This window comes from Gobius niger (assembly GCF_951799975.1).
Source record: "Gobius niger genome assembly, chromosome: 5".
NCBI lineage: Eukaryota > Metazoa > Chordata > Actinopteri > Gobiiformes > Gobiidae > Gobius > Gobius niger.
In genome coordinates this window covers 39,798,118-39,820,295 of record NC_136856.1, presented here as the reverse complement: position 1 = coordinate 39,820,295, position 22,178 = coordinate 39,798,118, and the positions used below count along the sequence as shown (strand labels likewise).

The 22,178-nt window shown below is 41.6% G+C and overlaps 2 protein-coding genes across 2 annotated transcripts in view; one reads left to right on the top strand and one right to left on the bottom strand.

The window, feature by feature from the left end:
* Positions 1-22,178, bottom strand: part of LOC306962771 (uncharacterized protein) — a 1,040,752-nt gene that overhangs the window by 399,990 nt on the left and 618,584 nt on the right. The gene's annotated exons all lie outside the window — the stretch shown is intronic.
* Positions 1-22,178, top strand: part of stab1 (stabilin 1) — a gene marked incomplete at both ends in the record, with an annotated part of 107,347 nt that overhangs the window by 24,522 nt on the left and 60,647 nt on the right. Inside the window, 10 exons of the mRNA XM_079557080.1 lie at positions 8,847-8,918; positions 9,006-9,119; positions 12,330-12,383; positions 12,559-12,639; positions 15,034-15,192; positions 16,640-16,702; positions 16,774-16,866; positions 18,014-18,100; positions 18,180-18,291; positions 20,078-20,288. Of these exons, the coding sequence (XP_079413206.1) occupies positions 8,847-8,918; positions 9,006-9,119; positions 12,330-12,383; positions 12,559-12,639; positions 15,034-15,192; positions 16,640-16,702; positions 16,774-16,866; positions 18,014-18,100; positions 18,180-18,291; positions 20,078-20,288 (1,046 nt within the window). The remainder of the gene's footprint in view (positions 1-8,846; positions 8,919-9,005; positions 9,120-12,329; positions 12,384-12,558; positions 12,640-15,033; positions 15,193-16,639; positions 16,703-16,773; positions 16,867-18,013; positions 18,101-18,179; positions 18,292-20,077; positions 20,289-22,178) is intronic.

Sequence of the window (22,178 nt, the reverse complement as noted above, 5' to 3'; positions counted from 1 at the left end):
ACAACAAAAACTATGATGAAAATGTGCCGGAAAAGCGACAAAAAACACAACAAGAAAGTAAAAAAAACGTGACAAAAATACAACAAAAACTATGATGAAAATGTGCCGGAAAAGCAACAAAAAACACAACAAGAAAGTAGAAAAAAATGACAAAAATACAACAAAAACAATGATGAAAATGTGCCGGAAAAGCAACAAAAAACACAACAAGAAAGTAAAAAAAACATGACAAAAATACAACAAAAACTATGATGAAAATGTGCCGGAAGAGCAACAAAAAACACAACAAGAAAGTAAAAAAAAAACATGACAAAAATACAACAAAAACTATGATGAAAATGTGCCGGAAGAGCAACAAAAAACACAACATGAAAGTAAAAAAAAACATGACAAAAATACAACAAAAACTGTGATGAAAATGTGCCGGAAAAGCAACAAAAAACACAACAAGAAAGTAAAAAAAACATGACAAAAATACAACAAAAACTATGATGAAAATGTGCCGGAAAAGCAACAAAAAACACAACAAGAAAGTAAAAAAAAACATGACAAAAATACAACAAAAACTATGATGAAAATGTGCCGGAAAAGCAGCAAAAAACACAACAAGAAAGTAAAAAAAAACATGACAAAAATACAACAAAAAAGTAAAAAAAAACATGACAAAAATACAACAAAAACTATGATGAAAATGTGCCGGAAAAGCAGCAAAAAACACAACAAGAAAGTAAAAAAAAACATGACAAAAATACAACAAAAAAGTAAAAAAAAACATGACAAAAATACAACAAAAACTATGATGAAAATGTGCCGGAAAAGCAACAAAAAACACAACATGAAAGTAAAAAAAAACATGACAAAAATACAACAAAAACTGTGATGAAAATGTGCCGGAAAAGCAACAAAAAACACAACAAGAAAGTAAAAAAAAACATGACAAAAATACAACAAAAACTATGATGAAAATGTGCCGGAAAAGCAACAAAAAACACAACAAGAAAGTAAAAAAAAACATGACAAAAATACAACAAAAACTATGATGAAAATGTGCCGGAAGAGCAACAAAAAACACAATTAAAGCCGCAAGCGGCATTTAGAGGCCCTCGCGAGCAGCGTTGGCCGGTTGGCGCACGCCGTCGCACGCCACCGCAACAACCGGGGGGCGCTGCCGCGCCCTACGTTGTTAGAATGACGCTACCACCCTCGGTCGAGTTTATAAAATAGCAAAGGCAAGAAATGCGCCTTCAGCGCCAGATCACGCGATATTTCCCAAAATGGCCGACTTTGTGTGGGTTGCCTAGCAACCGCGTAATGTACTTTTTTGTTCGGACAGTCACGACGAAGGTGTGTACCAATTTTGGTTTGGCTATGCCAAACTTTATTTCGGGTCGTTGCCATGGCAACACGGTGGGAAAATGGGCGTGGCCATAATTTACTTTTTGATCGGGGTCACGTGACGGATGTCTGTGCCAAATTTTATTTGTCTACGACAAAGTTTACTTTTTTTCCCCATTCATTTTTATTCGGTGCTCTGCAGGGGGCGCTATCGCGCCCATTTTCAAAATTCCTATATCAAAACATCCGGGGCCGACGACTTGACCAACGATTCAAGTTTCACTCAAATCGGCCACAGTATGTGCGAGTTATGACTCTTCGAAGGTGACGGCGAATGCCAAAAACGAACGCCAAATTCATGGCGTTGCCATGACAAAACCGGAAATCCTATTAGAAAGTTTTTAATAACTTTTAATGCCCCACATGTGTAGATGATCTGGAGCGACCGGGGAGTCGCTGCGTTCAACGCCCTAGGACGAGTTCATTCAAATGCGAGGGCACGAAATGGCGCCTTCGGCGCCAGGTCGCTCTTCTGGCCAATATGGCCGCCATACTGTTGGTTGCCTAGCAACCGCATAATATGTTTTTTTGTTGGGTTCCATGTGACCAATCACTGTGCCGAATTTTTTTCGTCTACGACGAACTAAAATTTTCGGGGTTTTCGGGATTTTGGGGGGTCTGGCCATAGGCCGCAATGTTAACGCTGTTTTTCCAGGGGGCGCTGACGCGCCATTTTTTGGAATTTTTGAAATTTGGAGATGTGAAAGTTTTTTTTTTCACCTAATTGAATTTTGGGCAAAAATTCAGGACTTTTCGTCGGTGGGAAAGTGGATTTTGGGGGGGAGAAGAAAAATAATAATAATTAAAGCCGCAAGCGGCATTTAGAGGCCCTCGCGAGCAGCGTTGGCCGGTTGGCGCACGCCGTCGCACGCCACCGCAACAACCGGGGGGCGCTGCCGCGCCGTACGTGGTTAAAATGACGCTGCCACCCTCGGTTGAGTTTATAAAAGAGCAAAGGCAAGAAATGCGCCTTCGGCGCCAGATCACGCGATATTTCCCAAAATGGCCGACTTTGTGTGGGTTGCCTAGCAACCACGTAATGTACTTTTTTGTTCGGACAGTCACGTCGCACGTGTGTACCAATTTTGATTTGGCTACGCCAAACTTTATTTCGGGTCGTTGCCATGGCAACACGGTGGGAAAATGGGCGTGGCCATAATTTACTTTTTGATCGGGGTCACGTGACGGACGTCTGTGCCAAATTTCATTTGTCTACGACAAAGTTTACTTTTTTTCCCCATTCATTTTTATTTGTTGCTCTGCAGGGGGCGCTATCGCGCCCATTTTCAAAATTCCCATATCAAAACATCCGGGGCCGACGACTCGACCAACGATTCAAGTTACGGTAAAATCGGCCAAAGTATGTGCGAGTTATGACTCTTTGAAGGCGACGGCGAACGCCGAAAACGGACGCCAAATTCATGGCGTTGCCATGACAAAACTGGAAATCCTATTAGAAAGTTTTTAATAACTTTTAATGCCCCACATGTGTAGATGATCTGGAGCGACCGGGGAGTCGCTGCGTTCAACGCCCTAGGACGAGTTCGTTCAAATGCGAGGGCACGAAAAGGCGCCTTCGGCGCCAGGTCGCTCTTTTGGCCAAGATGGCCACCATACAGATGGTTGCCTAGCAACCGCGTAATATCTTTTTTTTTTTGGTTCCATGTGACCAATCACTGTGCCGAATTTTTTTCGTCTACGACGAACTAAAATTTTCGGGGTTTTCGGGATTTTGGGGGGTCTGGCCATAGGCCGCAATGTTAACGTCGTTTTTCCAGGGGGCGCTGACGCGCCATTTTTTGGAATTTTTGCATTTTGGAGATGTGAAAGTTTTTTTTTTCACCTAATTGAATTTTGGGCAAAAATTCAGGACTTTTCGTCGGTGGGAAAGTGGATTTTGGGGGGGAGAAGAAAAATAATAATAATTAAAGCCGCAAGCGGCATTTAGAGGCCCTCGCGAGCGGCGTTGGCCGGTTGGCGCACGCCGTCGCACGCCACCGCAATAACCGAGGGGCGCTGCCGCGCCGTACGTGGTTAAAATGACGCTGCCACCCTCGGTTGAGTTTATAAAAGAGCAAAGGCAAGAAACGGCGCCTTCGGCGCCAGATCACGCAATATTTCACAAAATGGCCGACCTCCTGTTTGTTGCCTAGCAACCACGTAATGTACTTTTTTGTTCGGACGGTCATGACGAAGGTGTGTACCAATTTTGGTTTGGCTACGCCAAACTTTATTTCGGGTCGTTGCCATGGCAACACGGTGGGAAAATGGGCGTGGCCATAATTTACTTTTTGATCGGGGTCACGTGACGGATGTCTGTACCAAATTTTGTTTGTCTACGACAAAGTTCACTTTTTTTCTCTATTGATTTTTATTTGGTGCTCTGCAGGGGGCGCTATCGCGCCCATTTTCAAAATTCCTATATCAAAACATCCGGGGCCGACGACTCGACCAACGATTCAAGTTACGCTAAAATCGGCCACAGTTTGTGCGAGTTATGACTCTTCGAAGGCGACGGCGAACGCCAAAAACGAACGCCAAATTCATGGCGTTGCCATGACAAAACCGGAAATCCTATTAGAAAGTTTTTAATAACTTTTAATGCCCCACATGTGTAGATGATCTGGAGCGACCGGGGAGTCGCTGCGTTCAACGCCCTAGGACGAGTTCGTTCAAATGCGAGGGCACGAAAAGGCGCCTTCGGCGCCAGGTCGCTCTTCTAGCCAATATGGCCGCCATACAGATGGTTGCCTAGCAACCGCGTAATATGTTTTTTTTCTCGGCTTCACGCGACCAATCACTGTGCCGAATTTTTTTCGTCTACGACGAACTAAAATTTTCGGCGTTTTCGGGATTTTGGGGGGTCTGGCCATAGGCCGCAATGTTAACGTCGTTTTTCCAGGGGGCGCTGACGCGCCATTTTTTTGAATTTTTAAAATTTGGAGATGTGAAAGTTTTTTTTTTCACCTAATTGAATTTTGGGCAAAAATTCAGGACTTTTCATCAGTGGGAAGTGGCCGAAACGGCCTCCGGGGGGGGGAGAAGAAAAATAATAATAATAAGAATAAGAAAAACCCTTACAATAACAATATAGCGCCGCCTGCGGCGGCCCATATTTATATCGTCGGAAAGGTCTCACGTCCAGTAACCCACCCGTGAGGTTCATTGTCAAATACGAGCGCGTTGCGCTCGTATTTTACCACTTCTTTGTCAATATTTCTTAATGCGTTTTTTTTCAGATTTTTTTGCGAGCAACAACAAATATGCCGCTTTCGCGGCAAACACCTATATCACTGGATAGGCCTTAATGCCCTGAGTCACTATAGTAGTGTTTTGGGCATTGGGAAGTGGCCATGGTCGATGACGAGCGCGTTGCGCTCGTCATCGACTACTTTCTTGTCAATGTTGCGCCTACACTTGATTTTTCACCTTTTTTCACACGAGCAGTTACAAATGTGCCGCTTTCGCGGCACACGCCTATTTCACCGGACAGGGCGTGGTGCCGGGAGTCCCCCTATTACTGTCTCATGCATGGGGAGCGCTCCGCGCTCTGTTTCTTGAGCGCTGCGCGCTCTTTTCGGGACGTGCGCTACGCGCACGTCTTTCTTCAGTGCGCTCCGCGCACTGCCGTACAATTACAATAGGCCCGAGCCCTGCCAGGCCGCTCGGGCCTAATAATAAGAAAAACCCTTACAATAACAATATGGCGCCGCCTTTGGCGGCGCATCTTCCTATTTTCGGAAAGGTCTCACGTCCAGTAACCCACCCGTGAGGTTCATTTTCAAATACGAGCGCGTTGCGCTCGTATTTTACCACTTCTTTGTCAATGTTTCTTAATGCGTTTTTTTTTTCATATTTTTGTGCGAGCAACAACAAATATGCCGCTTTCGCGGCAAACACCTATATCATTGGATAGGCCTTAATGCCCTGAGTCACTCTAGTACTGTTTTGGGCATTGGGAAGTGGCCATGGTCGATGACGAGCGCGTTGCGCTCGTCATCGACTACTTTCTTGTCAATGTTGCGCCTTGCCTGGATTTTTCACCTTTTTTCACACGAGCAGTTACAAATGTGCCGCTTTCGCGGCACATGCCTATTTCACCGGACAGGGCGTGGTGCCGGGAGTCCCCCCATTACTGTCTATTGCATGGGGAGCGCTCCGCACTCTGTTTCTTGAGCGCTGCGCGCTCTTTTCGGGACGTGCGCTATGCGCACGTCTTTCTTCAGTGCGCTCCGCGCACTGCCGTACAATTACAATAGGCCCGAGCCCTGCCAGGCCGCTCGGGCCTAATAATAAGAAAAACCCTTACAATAACAATATGGCGCCGCCTTCGGCGGCGCATCTTCCTATTTTCGGAAAGGTCTCACGTCCAGTAATCCACCCGTGAGGTTCATTTTCAAATACGAGCGCGTTGCGCTCGTTTTTTACCTCTTCTTTGTCAATGTTTCTTAATGCGTTTTTTTTTCATATTTTTTTGTGAGCAACTACAAATATGCCGCTTTCGCGGCAAACACCTATATCATTGGATAGGCCTTAATGCCCTGAGTCACTCTAGTAGTGTTTTGGGCATTGGGGAGTGGCCATGGTCGATGACGAGCGCGTTGCGCTCGTCATCGACTACTTTCTTGTCAATGTTGCGCCTTCACTGGATTTTTCACCTTTTTTCACACGAGCAGTTACAAATGTGCCGCTTTCGCGGCACACGCCTATTTCACCGGACAGGGCGTGGTGCCGGGAGTCCCCCCTATTACTGTCTTACATGGGGAGCGCTCCGCGCTCTGTTTCTTGAGCGCTGCGCGCTCTTTTCGGGACGTGCGCTACGCGCACGTCTTTCTTCAGTGCGCTCCGCGCACTGCCGTACAATTACAATAGGCCCGAGCCCTGCCAGGCCGCTCGGGCCTAACAAGAAAGTAAAAAAAAACATGACAAAAATACAACAAAAACTATGATGAAAATGTGCCGGAAAAGCAACAAAAAACACAACAAGAAAGTAAAAAAAAAACATGACAAAAATACAACAAAAACTATGATGAAAATGTGCCGGAAAAGCAACAAAAAACACAACAAGAAAGTAAAAAAAACATGACAAAAATACAACAAAAACTATGATGAAAATGTGCCGGAAAAGCAGCAAAAAACACAACAAGAAAGTAAAAAAAACATGACAAAAATACAACAAAAACTATGATGAAAATGTGCCGGAAAAGCAACAAAAAACACAACAAGAAAGTAAAAAAAAACATGACAAAAATACAACAAAAACTATGATGAAAATGTGCCGGAAGAGCAACAAAAAACACAACAAGAAAGTAAAAAAAACGTGACAAAAATACAACAAAAACTATGATGAAAATGTGCCGGAAAAGCAACAAAAAACACAAGAAAGTAAAAAAAAAACATGACAAAAATACAACAAAAACTATGATGAAAATGTGCCGGAAGAGCAACAAAAAACACAACAAGAAAGTAAAAAAAACATGACAAAAATACAACAAAAACTATGATGAAAATGTGCCGGAAGAGCAACAAAAAACACAACAAGAAAGTAAAAAAAACATGACAAAAATACAACAAAAACTATGATGAAAATGTGCCGGAAAAGCAACAAAAAACACAAGAAAGTAAAAAAAACATGACAAAAATACAACAAAAACTATGATGAAAATGTGCCGGAAGAGCAGCAAAAAACACAACAAGAAAGTAAAAAAAACATGACAAAAATACAACAAAAACTATGATGAAAATGTGCCGGAAAAGCAACAAAAAACACAACAAGAAAGTAAAAAAAAAACATGACAAAAATACAACAAAAACTATGATGAAAATGTGCCGGAAAAGCAACAAAAAAACACAACAAGAAAGTAAAAAAAACATGACAAAAATACAACAAAAACTATGATGAAAATGTGCCGGAAGAGCAACAAAAAACACAACAAGAAAGTAAAAAAAACATGACAAAAATACAACAAAAACTATGATGAAAATGTGCCGGAAAAGCAGCAAAAAACACAACAAGAAAGTAAAAAAAAAACATGACAAAAATACAACAAAAACTATGATGAAAATGTGCCGGAAAAGCAACAAAAAACACAACAAGAAAGTTAAAAAAACATGACAAAAATACAACAAAAACTATGATGAAAATGTGCCGGAAAAGCAACAAAAAACACAACAAGAAAGTTAAAAAAACATGACAAAAATACAACAAAAACTATGATGAAAATGTGCCGGAAAAGCGACAAAAAACACAACAAGAAAGTGAAAAAAAACATGACAAAAATACAACAAAAACTATGATGAAAATGTGCCGGAAAAGCAACAAAAAACACAACAAGAAAGTAAAAAAAAAACATGACAAAAATACAACAAAAACTATGATGAAAATGTGCCGGAAGAGCAACAAAAAACACAACAAGAAAGTAAAAAAAACATGACAAAAATACAACAAAAACTATGATGAAAATGTGCCGGAAGAGCAACAAAAAACACAAGAAAGTAAAAAAAAAACATGACAAAAATACAACAAAAACTATGATGAAAATGTGCCGGAAGAGCAACAAAAAACACAACAAGAAAGTGAAAAAAAACATGACAAAAATACAACAAAAACGATGATGAAAATGTGCCGGAAAAGCAACAAAAAACACAACAAGAAAGTAAAAAAAAAACATGACAAAAATACAACAAAAACGATGATGAAAATGTGCCGGAAAAGCAACAAAAAACACAACAAGAAAGTAAAAAAAAAACATGACAAAAATACAACAAAAACTATGATGAAAATGTGCCGGAAAAGCAACAAAAAACACAACAAGAAAGTAAAAAAAACATGACAAAAATACAACAAAAACTATGATGAAAATGTGCCGGAAGAGCAACAAAAAACACAACAAGAAAGTAAAAAAAAAACATGACAAAAATACAACAAAAACTATGATGAAAATGTGCCGGAAAAGCAACAAAAAACACAACAAGAAAGTAAAAAAAACATGACAAAAATACAACAAAAACTATGATGAAAATGTGCCGGAAGAGCAACAAAAAACACAACAAGAAAGTAAAAAAAACATGACAAAAATACAACAAAAACTATGACGAAAATGTGCCGGAAAAGCAACAAAAAACACAACAAGAAAGTAAAAAAAACATGACAAAAATACAACAAAAACTATGATGAAAATGTGCCGGAAAAGCAACAAAAAACACAACATGAAAGTAAAAAAAAACATGACAAAAATACAACAAAAACTATGATGAAAATGTGCCGGAAGAGCAACAAAAAACACAACAAGAAAGTAAAAAAAACATGACAAAAATACAACAAAAAAGTGACAAAAACGTGATGAAAACGAAACGAAAAGACAGAAAAAAAAAGTAATGAAAAAGCAACAAAAAAGCCACAAAAAGAGTGACAAAAATCCTCTAATAATAACTCTCTCTATTGTTTGCAGTTTGCTGACTTAACAATCGATGAGATTCTGAGAAAAGACGATCAGTTTAACCGCTTCCTGTCTCTGGTGGACGTGAGTACCGTTTTGGCTGGCTCTTACCTTCATAGTTATGTGGTTTTAAGTTCTGTGTCCTCTCTTTTCTCGAACGCTTGGCTGCAGAACTGCGGGGCCCCACTGCCCCTCAGAGGACCTGGGCCTTTGACCGTGTTTGTCCCGACCAATCAAGCAGTAGACGCTGCTCGAGACGGCAGCATCCTTCACATGCTCAACAACGTAAGAACCGCTCTTTGCTCTCCGCTGGTCAGTGTTTAAAGAGTAACTAAACACCACCCACAAACTAAAGTCAAAAACTGCTGAGAAAGGGGTGGTCTCGGAGGCTTTGGGGGAGGCGAGGGGGGTGAGTGTGTGGGCGGGGTCTGCTCTGTCGACAGTCTCAGACCACGCCCCTCGATCTGACAGGCCTGACGGACGGCTGTTACCGCTGTCACGACTGTGCGCAAGGTTTATTTTTTGTAGGATAGTTGGTGCACTCTCATTGCTTGTGATTGCTTGATGTAGCAACTATCCTACGAAAAAATAAAGATGGCCGCCGGTAGACGACTCGCTCGCTGTCAGTGACTGCGAACAGAGAGAGAGCATCGCACAGGAGCTTTTCTAAGGGATTTATTTCTCTGCACTTCAGCCGAAGTGTGAGCATCGCAGGGGCGCCATCTACTGGTTTGACTCATGAGCTCAGTATGAAACCTCCAGAATCTCCAAAACTATAAGTTAGCATCGCGGCTAAGGCTAAATAATACTACTCTCCCAAGTGAGCTGAATAAAACACCAGCAGAAATATTTATTACGTCGTTTGTTGTAAATGTACGTGTGTGTGGGCGGGGCCACAGAGGCGTGTGTGGGCGGGGCCACAGAGACGTGTGTGGGCGGGGCCACAGAGGCGTGTGTGGGCGGGGCCACAGAGGCGTGTGTGGGCGGGGACACAGAGGCGTGTGTGGGCGGGGACACATAGGCGTGTGTGGGCGGGGCCACAGAGGCGTGTGTGGGCGGGGCCACAGAGGCGTGTGTGTGGGCGGGGCCACAGAGGCGTGTGTGGGCGGGGCCACAGAGGCGTGTGTGGGCGGGGACACATAGGCGTGTGTGGGCGGGGCCACAGAGGCGTGTGTGGGCGGGGCCACAGAGGCGTGTGTGGGCGGGGCCACAGAGGCGTGTGTGTGGGCGGGGCCACAGAGGCGTGTGTGGGCGGGGCCACAGAGGCGTGTGTGGGCGGGGCCACAGAGGCACAGAGGCAGAACCACGGGCAGAACTGATGACGTTTTCTGGACGCCGTGGACACACTCTCCTCCAACCACAAAATATCAAATGCAGTTGCTGCGTGAAACCAGTAGAGGCGCTAACCCTGCAATTATAGAAACAAAAGTGAGATTTTGAACAAGTTTGCACCAAATGTCACAATATTGACTGGGACATGTATTCAACAACCATGTAGACCGTTTATCAGCAAAAAAAAAGGTGTTAAGTTACTCTTTAGAAGGATTTTGCAGATGTTTGGTAATAATCGCAAACACATCACCATTTTCTTAAACTTTGTTGGTTAGAAGAGCTGAAACAGAAATATACACAAGTTTCACTTCCTGATTTTCACGCAATCTCCCAGTAAGCCCCTCCTTCTGCTCCCCATTGCTGTACAGCTGTTTCAATGAAGAGAAAAATATATATACTGTATACTTTGTGATAAAGGGATTAAGTGAGTAAAGCCGTTCCTGGATACGCAGCCTCTCAGGAGGAGGTTTCGCCACGGTGCTAAAAATAGCCTCTGTGGAAGATTCAAAGATAGCTCAAAGATGCACAAGTGGGTGAAATACAGCTCCAGGTGTGTTTTTTATTTAAGGCGAGACACTGCAGGTGAATAGGGAAAAAAATGTATATTTACAGATATCAATTTGAAGCTGTTGCTGTCGATCACTGGCATAAATGTGAGGAAAGAAATACATGGCAAGTTTTCTGTCATTTTATCTTTTCATATCAGAACAAGGTGTTTTATGCCTAAAAATGCCCCAAATTTCCCATCTTTTCGGCGACGAAATCTGAATAATGGATTGAGCTACATTCAAATTTATTTCATTTTTTTGATGAATGAGTTGCCGAGACTTTCTCAGAGGGGATTTAGGATTTCTTGTTTAATTTTAAAATAAGCTGTTTTTTAGTGGAAAATTCATTCAAAACTCAATAAAAAAATTACAAAAAATGACGAAAAATGACAAAAATGTGACAAAAAATGACGAAAAATGACAAAAAATGGGACAAAAATGGGACAATTTTTTTTTACAAAAACATGACAAAAATTTGATAAAAAAAATGGAGTTTGGCTTTACCCCAGTCCAAAAGCTTCTGGAAAAAAGGTGTGAAAATAGCAACAAAACTGAGACGAAAACAATGGTGGAAATGTGACGAAAAAGTGAGAAAACATTGACAAAAAGTGACGAAAAATTGATGAAAAAGTGGCAAAAATGTGACACAAATTTGACAAAAAAATGACAAAAATGTGGCAAAATGTGACAAAAAAAATTACGAAAAAATGACAAAAATGTGACAAAAATATGATTTAAAAAAATTGACAAAAAAGGACAAAGAATGGATAAAAAATTGATGAAAAAATAAATAAATGAGGCTTAAGGGATTAAATAATAAAAAATCCCTCTGAAAAAATCTTCCAAATATTGTTCAGTCCAAGGCTGGAAAATGTGAAGTCTTTAGGTCCGACTGACGTGGACATAGTGTCGCCACAATGACAGAAAAATGTGTTTGGAGAAAAAGGCCCTTGAAATTGTGTTCTCCCATATAAGTCTATGGGGGAACATTGAATCAGCGCAATATTTAAACATGTTATTGTGAAGATTAGGCATATTTTCTGTTTCCGGGTGAAAGCTTGTATGTTCAGAGACCGATTTGGCCCAAAACCTGAAAACTGAAAAAAAGTGAGTTTTGCCTGTAGTGTCTCCCCTTAATGAGACAACAACATTCTAACAAGCTCTAAAAGGAATAAACAGAAGAGGGAACATGGGTGCAGTTTGGTCTATGCTACTGCTTCACAAAATTGTTTCTCAACGGGTGAGATTTTAGAAGTGGGCGTGTATTTTGAAGATTGCCAGGTGCTTCCTGTGATTTTTATTTTTTTACTATTTCAGTTTGTAGAGAAGCCTTATGATAGTGTCTCATTACTCAGGAGAAATGAACTGTTGTTTTAGGACTGGCCTAATCCTCTGTTCAGAGACAGGAGTTTGTTTTTTAGTTTGATAGCTCTATATGTAGATACATGATGAATACTGATGAATACTGTGCTACATACAGTATTATACCTTTTGCTCTCAACGGCAACTCTTTTTTGAACAGCTCTACAGACAAACTGTAATTGCGAGGAATCCTGAGCTCCTGTTTCTCCTGTGTCTCGTCTGTTGATTTCCGTGGATCCTCTTGTTGTTTCAGGCCAAGTACAAGCTGCAGGAGCTGCTCAGGCACCACATGGTGTCACAAGCCTCGGTGAGCGCCGCCGTCTATACCCCGCACTGCCTCTGTAATGAAGGGTGCAAACATGACTGGGATTATGGTTTAAAGAAGCTATAAAGTTGCAATTCCTCATGTCCTCTTGCTTGTCTTTATAAGGATGAATAGATACAGAATAATGAGGTTCTTTTCCCCTCTTTTTCCTGTGCAGATGACCTCAGATGAATTGGCCGTCCTCCCTCAAGTACAAACCTTGGCCAATCAGTTCATCCGTGTCTCTGTGACCGAAGATGTAAGTCTCAGCCTCTGACTGTGGTCAAAGATGTTTCCCACCACAAGGACCTAAGGAACTGGGATAGTTTATAGCAGTGGTTCTCAACCTTTGGGAGCCGCGACCCCCATTATAACAGTAAAAGGGGTTCGTGACCCCCCCGCCCAGGTCACACCGTGAGAAATCGGAACATTAGCCTACATAATTCTACAAAAAACAAATAGCCATAGACTGTGAAAAGCATGGACGTAGCATCGCTGTTGGCTGCAGGAAGCCTAGCAGCAAATGGGGGCAGGCTCCATAAGCGTCTCGCTATCCACCTTATTCCGGAGGCTCGCGTGGGCGTCGCCATGAATTGTTCCCGCCCCTTTTCTCCTATGTGTTAACATGGGGCTGGAGAAGTCCACATAAAATCAGTCACTACAGGAAAACAAAGCCGTTTTCAGGCCGACAGAGAAACGCTGCAGTGTCGACATGTCGGTGCAAATGAACATCGGACATTTTACACAAATCAATCGACTAAACATCAGATTTGAGCGGAGAATATTTTCCCTCGTTCTCTCGCCCTCCGTGAGTCGTTATTGCACAAAGGTTTGACATTCTTACCTCCATGTGTTTGTCTTAAAGGAACAGGCCACCGTTTTTACACACTGAGATATGTTCTTAGCTTAGACAAGTTCATTTGTACCTGTCTCCCCTTCAGTCACGTAAACACAGCGCAGACGGCGTTAGCATTTAGCCTCTCGTCATCTCTTCTATAGCTCCAAAACAGGTGAAGATTAGGGCTGCGATCATTTTGGTAATCGATTAATCTACTATTTATTTTTACGATTAATCGATTAGTCGCTTGGCTGTGAAAGGTGCATGGAATTTTTTTTTTTTTTTTTTTTATCACATAAGCTAAAGTGGCGCCGCTTGAGGACATGTTGATGGAGTAAACTTAAAGTAAACGTTTGTAGGAGGCTCTTTGTGCTAATTCTGCTTCTGATTGGACGAGACAAAGACAGATATTTATGAAATTTACACTGTACAAAACACTGCAGACCCTCACTTTAAAAACAAAGTAGGTTTTCATCCAAAATACATAATTGTCATGTCATTTTTGCTCTATTTAAGTCTGTGTTTACTAGAAAACGATTAATCCATTACTGAAATAGTTGATTTTAGTAATCGATTAGTTGCTTCAGCCCTGGTGAAGATAGAAGCTACCAAGCTCTTCCACGTTTTCCCTATTTAAACATGGTTACGTGAAGTGTTCCACTATAAAGTATAATTACACAAAACTAAACAATGTGGATTTTCTAAGCGGATAAAAAGGGGAACTATATTGTAAGGCGTAATAATACCTGGAGTAGTTCGACATCCGCGCTGTAATATCTTCACTTTTCTCTGAAAGGCGTCCAAAAGTGGTAATATTCAAAAACATGAGTGTGATGTTGGTCAATAGAAAGGACTTTCAGACATGAAAATAATACGTCAGGTTTGTGAATCCAGTCACTGTCAAATACTGATGAGGAAAAACATTTGACAATTTTCGTTTTGGAGATTTCTCACAAAAGCTGTATTTCTCCCATAGAGTTGTATTGGCCCCGCCCTCCACCTGACATTGTGACGTCATTATTTTTATTGCCTCGATAAAGGAGAGGTCTCTGTTTCACACCTGCCCCCTGCTGCCCTCACACCTGCCCCCTGCTGGCCTCACACCTGCCCCCTGCTGGCCGGCCCTCACACCTGCCCCCTGCTGGCCGGCCCTCACACCTGCCCCCTGCTGGCCTCACACCTGCCCCCTGCTGGCCGGCCCTCACACCTGCCCCCTGCTGGCCGGCCCTCACACCTGCCCCCTGCTGGCCGGCCCTCACACCTGCGCAAGCAAACTGAGCAGCGCGGCCTGATGACATCATCACACAGCGCCGTTTGTTTTTATGTCAGGCCAAAGCATGAGCCGTGGCACGAGAAATGTGAAGGGAAAATAATCCCAGCGCCGTGAAATAACACAAGTCTGCTTTGAGAGAAAAAAATAAAAATAAAATAAAATAAAAAAAAAATTTGAAAAAAATTTTTGAATTTTTTTTTTGAAAAAAATAAATAAATAAAAAATTGGAAAAAAAAATGAAAAAAAAATATATAAAAAAATAGAAAGAGAAAATTGAATAAAAAAAATTGAATTAAAAAATAGAAAAAAAAGGAAAATAAATATGTTTTTTTCCCCCGATTATGCTAATGTTGTAGTCGTTTAGTGTACTAATCGAAATTGTAATGGAATTTAGATTAATTGCACATTCCTTTGGGCTTTACAATTGAAATCAAAAGCATGAAATGTATTTATCATATTATTAATTCATTAGCCATGTCCTTGAGAGGTGATTTATGCTTCAGCTTCAACAATGAAAATGTGTGTAAACTGTGCGCTCGCAGGGCCAGCTGGTGCTCGGGGAGAAGGGCATCCATCTTGTCAGCACCAACTACATGGCTGCTAATGGGATCATCCATGTGATTGACGGGCTGCTGGTCCCGCCCTCCATCGTCCCCATCATGCCTCATCGCTGCGACATCGTGGAGAACAAGATCACGATGGTGGGTGTCTCTGCACAAGCGTTTAAGAAACCATTCAGTCACACCCACACACGGGATCTCTGGGAGAAGAAGGTCCAAATGAATATCCGGATTTACTCTGGTCGCTATTGGACTGTCTGAGTCATGTGAGAAAAATGCCACCCGCCGCCATATGGGATGATGTTTCTAATGTAAATAATGTCAAACCGAACCTGAATTTAAAGGGACTATACGGAGTTTAAAAATTGTAAAATGATCTAGTTTCCTCCCCCTAAATGTTCCAGCCATGTCCTAATCATGTGTAGAATGAGCTCAGACCTGTTCACCACAACTTACTCTAAAATCCTGCACTGTCACTCAAAAAGGTGTTACTTCAGGTCCGAATTGTCATGCACGAGCTTAAAGGGATATTTCAGGGATATTTTGTCATTTTTTTGTCATTTTTTGTAATTTTTTGTTCTTTTTTTGTCTTTTTTTGTTCTTTTTTTGTCTTTTCTTGTTCTTTTTTGTCTTTTTTTAGTCACATTTTTTGTCATTTTTTGTTCTTTTTTTTGTCATTTTTTGTTCTTTTTTGTCATTTTTTCATCTTTTTTGTTCTTTTTTGTCATTTTTTTTGTTCTTTTTTGTTCTTTTTTGTCATTTTTTGGTCTTTTTTTGTCTTTTTTTGGTCACATTTTTTGTCATTTTTTGTTCTTTTTTTGTCATTTTTTGTCATTTTTTCGTCAATGTTCATCCTTGTTTTCGTCTCAGTTTTGTTGCTATTTTCACACCTTTTTTTCCAGAAGCTTTTGGACTGGGGGTAAAGCTGGAGAAAATGTGCTCGGTTCAGGTGGGAGTTAAGAGGTTAATATTGCCTGCAGTTCACAAACTATCCACCAGGGGGTGCTGCAGCGCCCTCAGCACCCTGGGTTCCCACGGCCTTGCTGGGAACCCAGCCCCTGTCCTGTGTTACCATGGAGATCAGCTGCGACACATCAGTTTCAATAAACCGATTATCTAATCTGCTGAAATAAAGTGTGATCTCGTAAAGCAGAAACAAGGGCTGCTCGATCATTTAAAAAATAATAATCACGATTATTTTAGTCATAATTGAAATCACAATTATTCAAACGATTATTTATTGCCTTTAAAAAAAAGTCTTTATTTTATTTTTATATTTATTAATAAAAATAAAAAAAACATGGTGAATATTTTCTGTTTTCTGAACAGTCATAAAAGTACAAATGATTTCAAGTTTGCCTCGGTTAAGGAGAGGTCCCTGTTTCACACCTGCCCCCTGCTGGTCAGCCCTCACACCTGCGCAAGCAAACTGAGCAGCGCGGCCTGATGACATCATCACACAGCGCCGTTTGTTTTTACGTCAGGCCAAAGCATGAGCCGTGGCAGGAGAAAAGAGAAGGGAAAATAATCCCAGCGCCGTGAAATAAATGTAAGTCTGCTCTGAATACTGATGTCTTTGTGTTTCCAGGGTCCGTGCACTCGCTGCAGTTACCTGTTCGAGACCAACTGTCCCGTCGGAACTGTAGAAATGGTACGTTCCCGTAATAGACAGTACTTTCCATTATATGTGAAAGACTATTCAATGAAACGGCTCTGTTTCAGGAGAACCACATGACCGGATGCGACTACATGGTGTCTGACTCACAGCCCGTCGTGAGCAAAGGCTGTGCCAAATACTGCAACACCACCAAAACGGTAACACGGGGTTAGAATATTCTGAGGATTTTGGAGCTTTGTGGAAATAGAAAGGTTAGAAAATAATGAAAGGGTTGTTTGTTGAGGCCGCGTTGCCCAACCAAAGCGATTCTACTTAAAGAGGGGGTGTTCTGCTTTTGTCAGTCCCATAGCACCATCTATATCACACTACAATGATGACAAACCTTCTGTTGGTCTGTAAATGCAGTAAATTAGAATAACTGCCTTGTATAAAATGTCTCTCTCAAAATGGCTGTAGTGAATGTCTTGAAATAGGCCTCTGTCTCTTTAATCCCTTAAGACCCACCTGAACCGAGCACATTTTCTCCAGATTGGCTTTACCCCAATCCAAAAGCTTCTGGAAAAAAGGTGAGAAAAGAGCAACAAAACTGAGACGAAAACAATGATGGGAAAAATTTATGAAAAAGTGGCAAAAATGTGACAAAAATGTCACAAGAAATTGACAAAAAATTGAAGAAAAAGTGACAAAAATGTGACAAAAATGTGACAAAAAATGACAAAAAAGTTACAAAAATGAGTTGAATACCCAACAAAAAAAATGATGGAAAAAAAATCTGTTGACGTGAGTAAAAAGATCCTTTTGGTTCAGGCGACAATAAAATACCACAAGAAATTGACAAAAAATTGACAAAAATTGGATAAAAAATTGACCAAAAACTGACAAAAAAGTTACAAAAATATGACAAAATTTGGATAAAAAATTGTCAAAAAAAGAAAAAATTACAAAAATGTGATGAAAAAGTGACGAAAAATGTCACAACATGTGACAAAAATTTACAAAAAATTAAAAAAAATGTGATAAAAATTTGACAAAAAAATTGAAGAAAAAATCCAGCAAAATAAAGACAAAAATCCAGCAAAAAATGACAAAAATCCAGCAAAAAAGTGACGAAAGAACAGCAAAAAAAGTAATAAAAAAGTGACACAAACAAATAAAAAGTGACGACAATGGCAAAGAGGAGAGAATGCATTTGGTTTTGGCGTTTAATAAGTGTTTTCCACAAGTAATAATTTGACTGAGAAACATTTACGTTTATTATTTGATCAGCATCTATACTTTTACTGAAGTAATGAAACCAAGTCTGACCCCCCCTCTGGCTCTGGCTCTGACACATTCTCTGCGCAGGTGCCAGACTGCTGTAAAGGCTTTTATGGTCCGGACTGTAAGCCCTGCATCGGAGGCTTTGAACATCCCTGTTTCGACAAAGGAACGGTGAGAGTCCAACCATTCGGCGTTTCTTCTGGTGCTCGTTGACTGACTTATGGAGCATTTGGAAATGTCTCTCCCGCAGTGCTCCGATGGCATGAAAGGCGACGGCTCGTGCTCTTGTCTCCCGGGCTTCGAGGGCAGGGCTTGTCACATCTGTTCCGACCGCAACAAACACGGAGAAAACTGCGACGAAGGCAAGAATTCCCTCACTTCTTGGCCTTATTTAACATCTACAATCATACAAACAATGATTTCACTGAACACTGGCCCTCGAGAGTAGACAACAGTGTGATATGAGCACAAAGTTTTCACACTGAGGGCTAAGAACTGTAAGTCTTGTCTTCTCAGATGCTCGCTAAATATAGACGCTAGGGTGCTTCCTCGTACTATGTAAAAACAAATATTTTTAAATCTGCTTTCCTGCAACCCTGCATTCGATGATGGGTCATATAAAGATTCAGTAGCCAAAATATTAGCTAGTTTAAAGAATATTTAGAACTTGCTCAATGCGACAAAAATCCAGCAAAAAAATGACAAAAATCCAGCAAAAAATGACAAAAATCCAGCAAAAAAAATGACAAAAATCCAGCAAAAAAATTACAAAAATCCAGCAAAAAAATGACAAAAATCCAGCAAAAAATGACAAAAATCCAGCAAAAAAAAGACAAAAATTCAGCAAAAAAAGTGACAAAAATCCAGCAAAAAAGTGACAAAAATCCAGCAAAAAATGACAAAAATCCAGCAAAAAAAAGACAAAAATCCAGCAAAAAAAATGACAAAAATCCAGCAAAAAAATGACAAAAATCCAGTAAAAAAATGACAAAAATCCAGCAAAAAAATGACAAAAATCCAGTAAAAAAATTACAAAAATCCAGTAAAAAAATTACTAAAATCCAGTAAAAAAATGACAAAAATCCAGCAAAAAAATGACAAAAATCCAGCAAAAAAATGACAAAAATCCAGTAAAAAAAAATGACAAAAATCCAGTAAAAAGTGACAAAAAAACCAGCAAAAAAATGACAAAAAAACAGTAAAAAAATGACAAAAATCCAGTAAAAAAATGTCAAAAATCCAGCAAAAAATGACAAAAATCCAGTAAAAAAATGACAAAAATCCAGTTAAAAAATGACAAAAATCCAGTAAAAAAGTGACAAAAATCCAGTAAAAAATGACAAAAATCCAGCAAAAAAATCCCAGGGCAAACTGGTTCTATAGGTGACGGGTCAGACAAAGAGCGGGTCAGAAGCCCCTTATGAGAGACCAAAAAGTGTCAGGTGGAGTTTTCTCTCAAATTTAAATAGTTTCCAAAAAAATTGTACAAAGTCAAATCTTTGCCAAGTATATCTTAGACAGCCTTTCTCCTCTGAACAACAGCAATAAACCCAGAGGACCACGGAAAACCAATATCTGATTCTTTTTTCTAGTTTTGACTCTGATAACTTATACCAGTGTTGGATCTGTGCATCCCTATATTTTTTTGATTTGGTGTTTTTTGCACCACTTGACATTAAATTGGCTTTCATGTGGACTCTTGCATTAGCGTTAGCATTTGTTAGCATGGGTAAACATTTTCTTTTAAAACAAATGAAGACTTTTAAACTAAAATAATATTTTCCAATATTTACATCGGTTTTACCACCAACGTTTCAGACCATATATAGTTGAGCTTGTTTTGATTTAATTGAAAGTAATAAAAATGTCTGAATCTTGGATTGGCGCCGTGTGACTTTTGAGAGGTAAAAACTTCAATAGAGTTGAGCAAGTCCTAAATATCAATATTTTCAGCTAAAACTTTTTTACAGCTTCTCTATCACAAGCATCATGTAATGGAGGGTTGGAGAACACTGCCCTGAAACGTTCATTTTTTAGAAGCACCCTAATAGATGCCGTTCAGCAAATAGGAGAAGATCCCGTCTGTCTTTCACTTGTAGTGGTTGAACGGATAAACGGATATATTTCTGATTTTTGAGTTCTTTGCAGAGTGTAAATGCGTCCACGGGGTGTGTGATAACCGCCCTGGCAGTGGAGGGCGCTGTCGTGCCGGCTCGTGTTTGGAGGGATTTTCTGGAGATTTCTGTGACAAAAAACATATGCTGTGTAACTCTGACGGGCTGATGGAGCACTGCCACATCCACGCGTTCTGCGGATACCAGGCCTTCGAGAAGCAATCCAACCCTCTGATCAATCCAAGGTGAGGAAAGTGCCCGAGGACCAGGCTTCGAGAAACAATCCAACCCTCTGATCAATCCAAGGTAAGGAAAGTGCCCGAGGACCAGGCCTTCGAGAAACAATCCAACCCTCTGATAAATCCAAGGTAAGGAACGTGCCCGAGGACCAGGCCTTCGAGAAACTATCCAACCCTCTGATCAATCCAAAGTGAGGAACGTGCCCGAGGACCAGGCCTTCGAGAAGCAATCCAACCCTCTGATCAATCCAAGGTAAGGAACGTGCCCAAGGACCAGGCCTTAGAGAAACTATCCAACCCTCTGATCAATCCAAGGTGAGGAAAGTGCCCGAGGACCAGTCCTTCGAGAAACAATCAAACCTTCTGATCAATCCAAGGTAAGGAACGTGCCCGAGGACCAGTCCTTCGAGAAACAATCAAACCTTCTGATCAATCCAAGGTAAGGAACGTGCCCGAGGACCAGGCCTTCGAGAAACAATCCAACCCTCTGATCAATCCAAGGTAAGGGACGTGCCCGAGGACCAGGCCTTCGAGAAACAATCCAACCCTCTGATCAATCCAAGGTGAGGAACGTGCCTGAGGACCAGGCCTTCGAGAAACAATCCAACCCTCTGATCAATCCAAGGTAAGGAACGTGCCCGAGGACCAGGCCTTCGAGAAACAATCAAACCCTCTGATCAATCCAAGGTGAGGAACGTGCCCGAGGACCAGGCCTTCGAGAAACAATCAAACCCTCTGATCAATCCAAGGTGAGGAACGTGCCCGAGGACCAGGCCTTCGAGAAACAATCCAACCCTCTGATCAATCCAAGGTAAGGAACGTGCCCGAGGACCAGGCCTTCGAGAAGCAATCCAACCCTCTGATCAATCCAAGGTAAGGAACGTGCCCGAGGACCAGGCCTTCGAGAAACAATCCAACCCTCTGCTCAATCCAAGGTAAGGGACGTGCCCGAGGACCAGGGCTTCGAGAAACAATCCAACCCTCTGATCAATCCAAGGTGAGGAACGTGCCCGAGGACCAGGCTTCGAGAAACTATCCAACCCTCTGATCAATCCAAGGTGAGGAACGTGCCCGAGGACCAGGCCTTCGAGAAACTATCCAACCCTCTGATCAATCCAAGGTAAGGAACGTGCCCGAGGACCAGGCCTTCGAGAAACTATCCAACCCTCTGATCAATCCAAGGTGAGGAACGTGCCCGAGGACCAGTCCTTCGAGAAACTATCCAACCCTCTGATCAATCCAAGGTGAGGAACGTGCCTGAGGACCAGGCCTTCGAGAAGCAATCCAACCCTCTGATCAATCCAAGGTAAGGGACGTGCCCGAGGACCAGGCCTTCGAGAAACAATCCAACCCTCTGATCAATCCAAGGTGAGGAACGTGCCCGAGGACCAGGCCTTCGAGAAACAATCCAACCCTCTGATCAATCCAAGGTAAGAGACGTGCCCGAGGACCAGGCCTTCGAGAAACAATCCAACCCTCGGATCAATCCAAGGTGAGGGAAGTGCCCGAGGACCAGGCCTTCGAGAAACTATCCAACCCTCTGATCAATCCAAGGTGAGGAACGTGCCCGAGGACCAGGCCTTCGAGAAACAATCCAACCCTCTGATCAATCCAAGGTGAGGAACGTGCCCGTGGAAAAGTGAGCGCTCACTCTGCATTAGCCATGTTTGGAACAGTTTTGGTACATTGTCAGTGACAGAGTGAGCGCTCTCACTCTGTAACAGATCTGTGACGTGTGAGGAGCTTTCACTGTGGAACAGCTCAGTGAGTTTAGAAAAGTGTAGCTGAAAGAAAGCAGTGCCTGATGTGGATCTGTCTCTGCAGCTCAGGAGGTAATGATGTCCTTTCTCTCTTTTTATCTAGTGCTTTTTATTCTGTTGAAAAAATCAAGTTCCA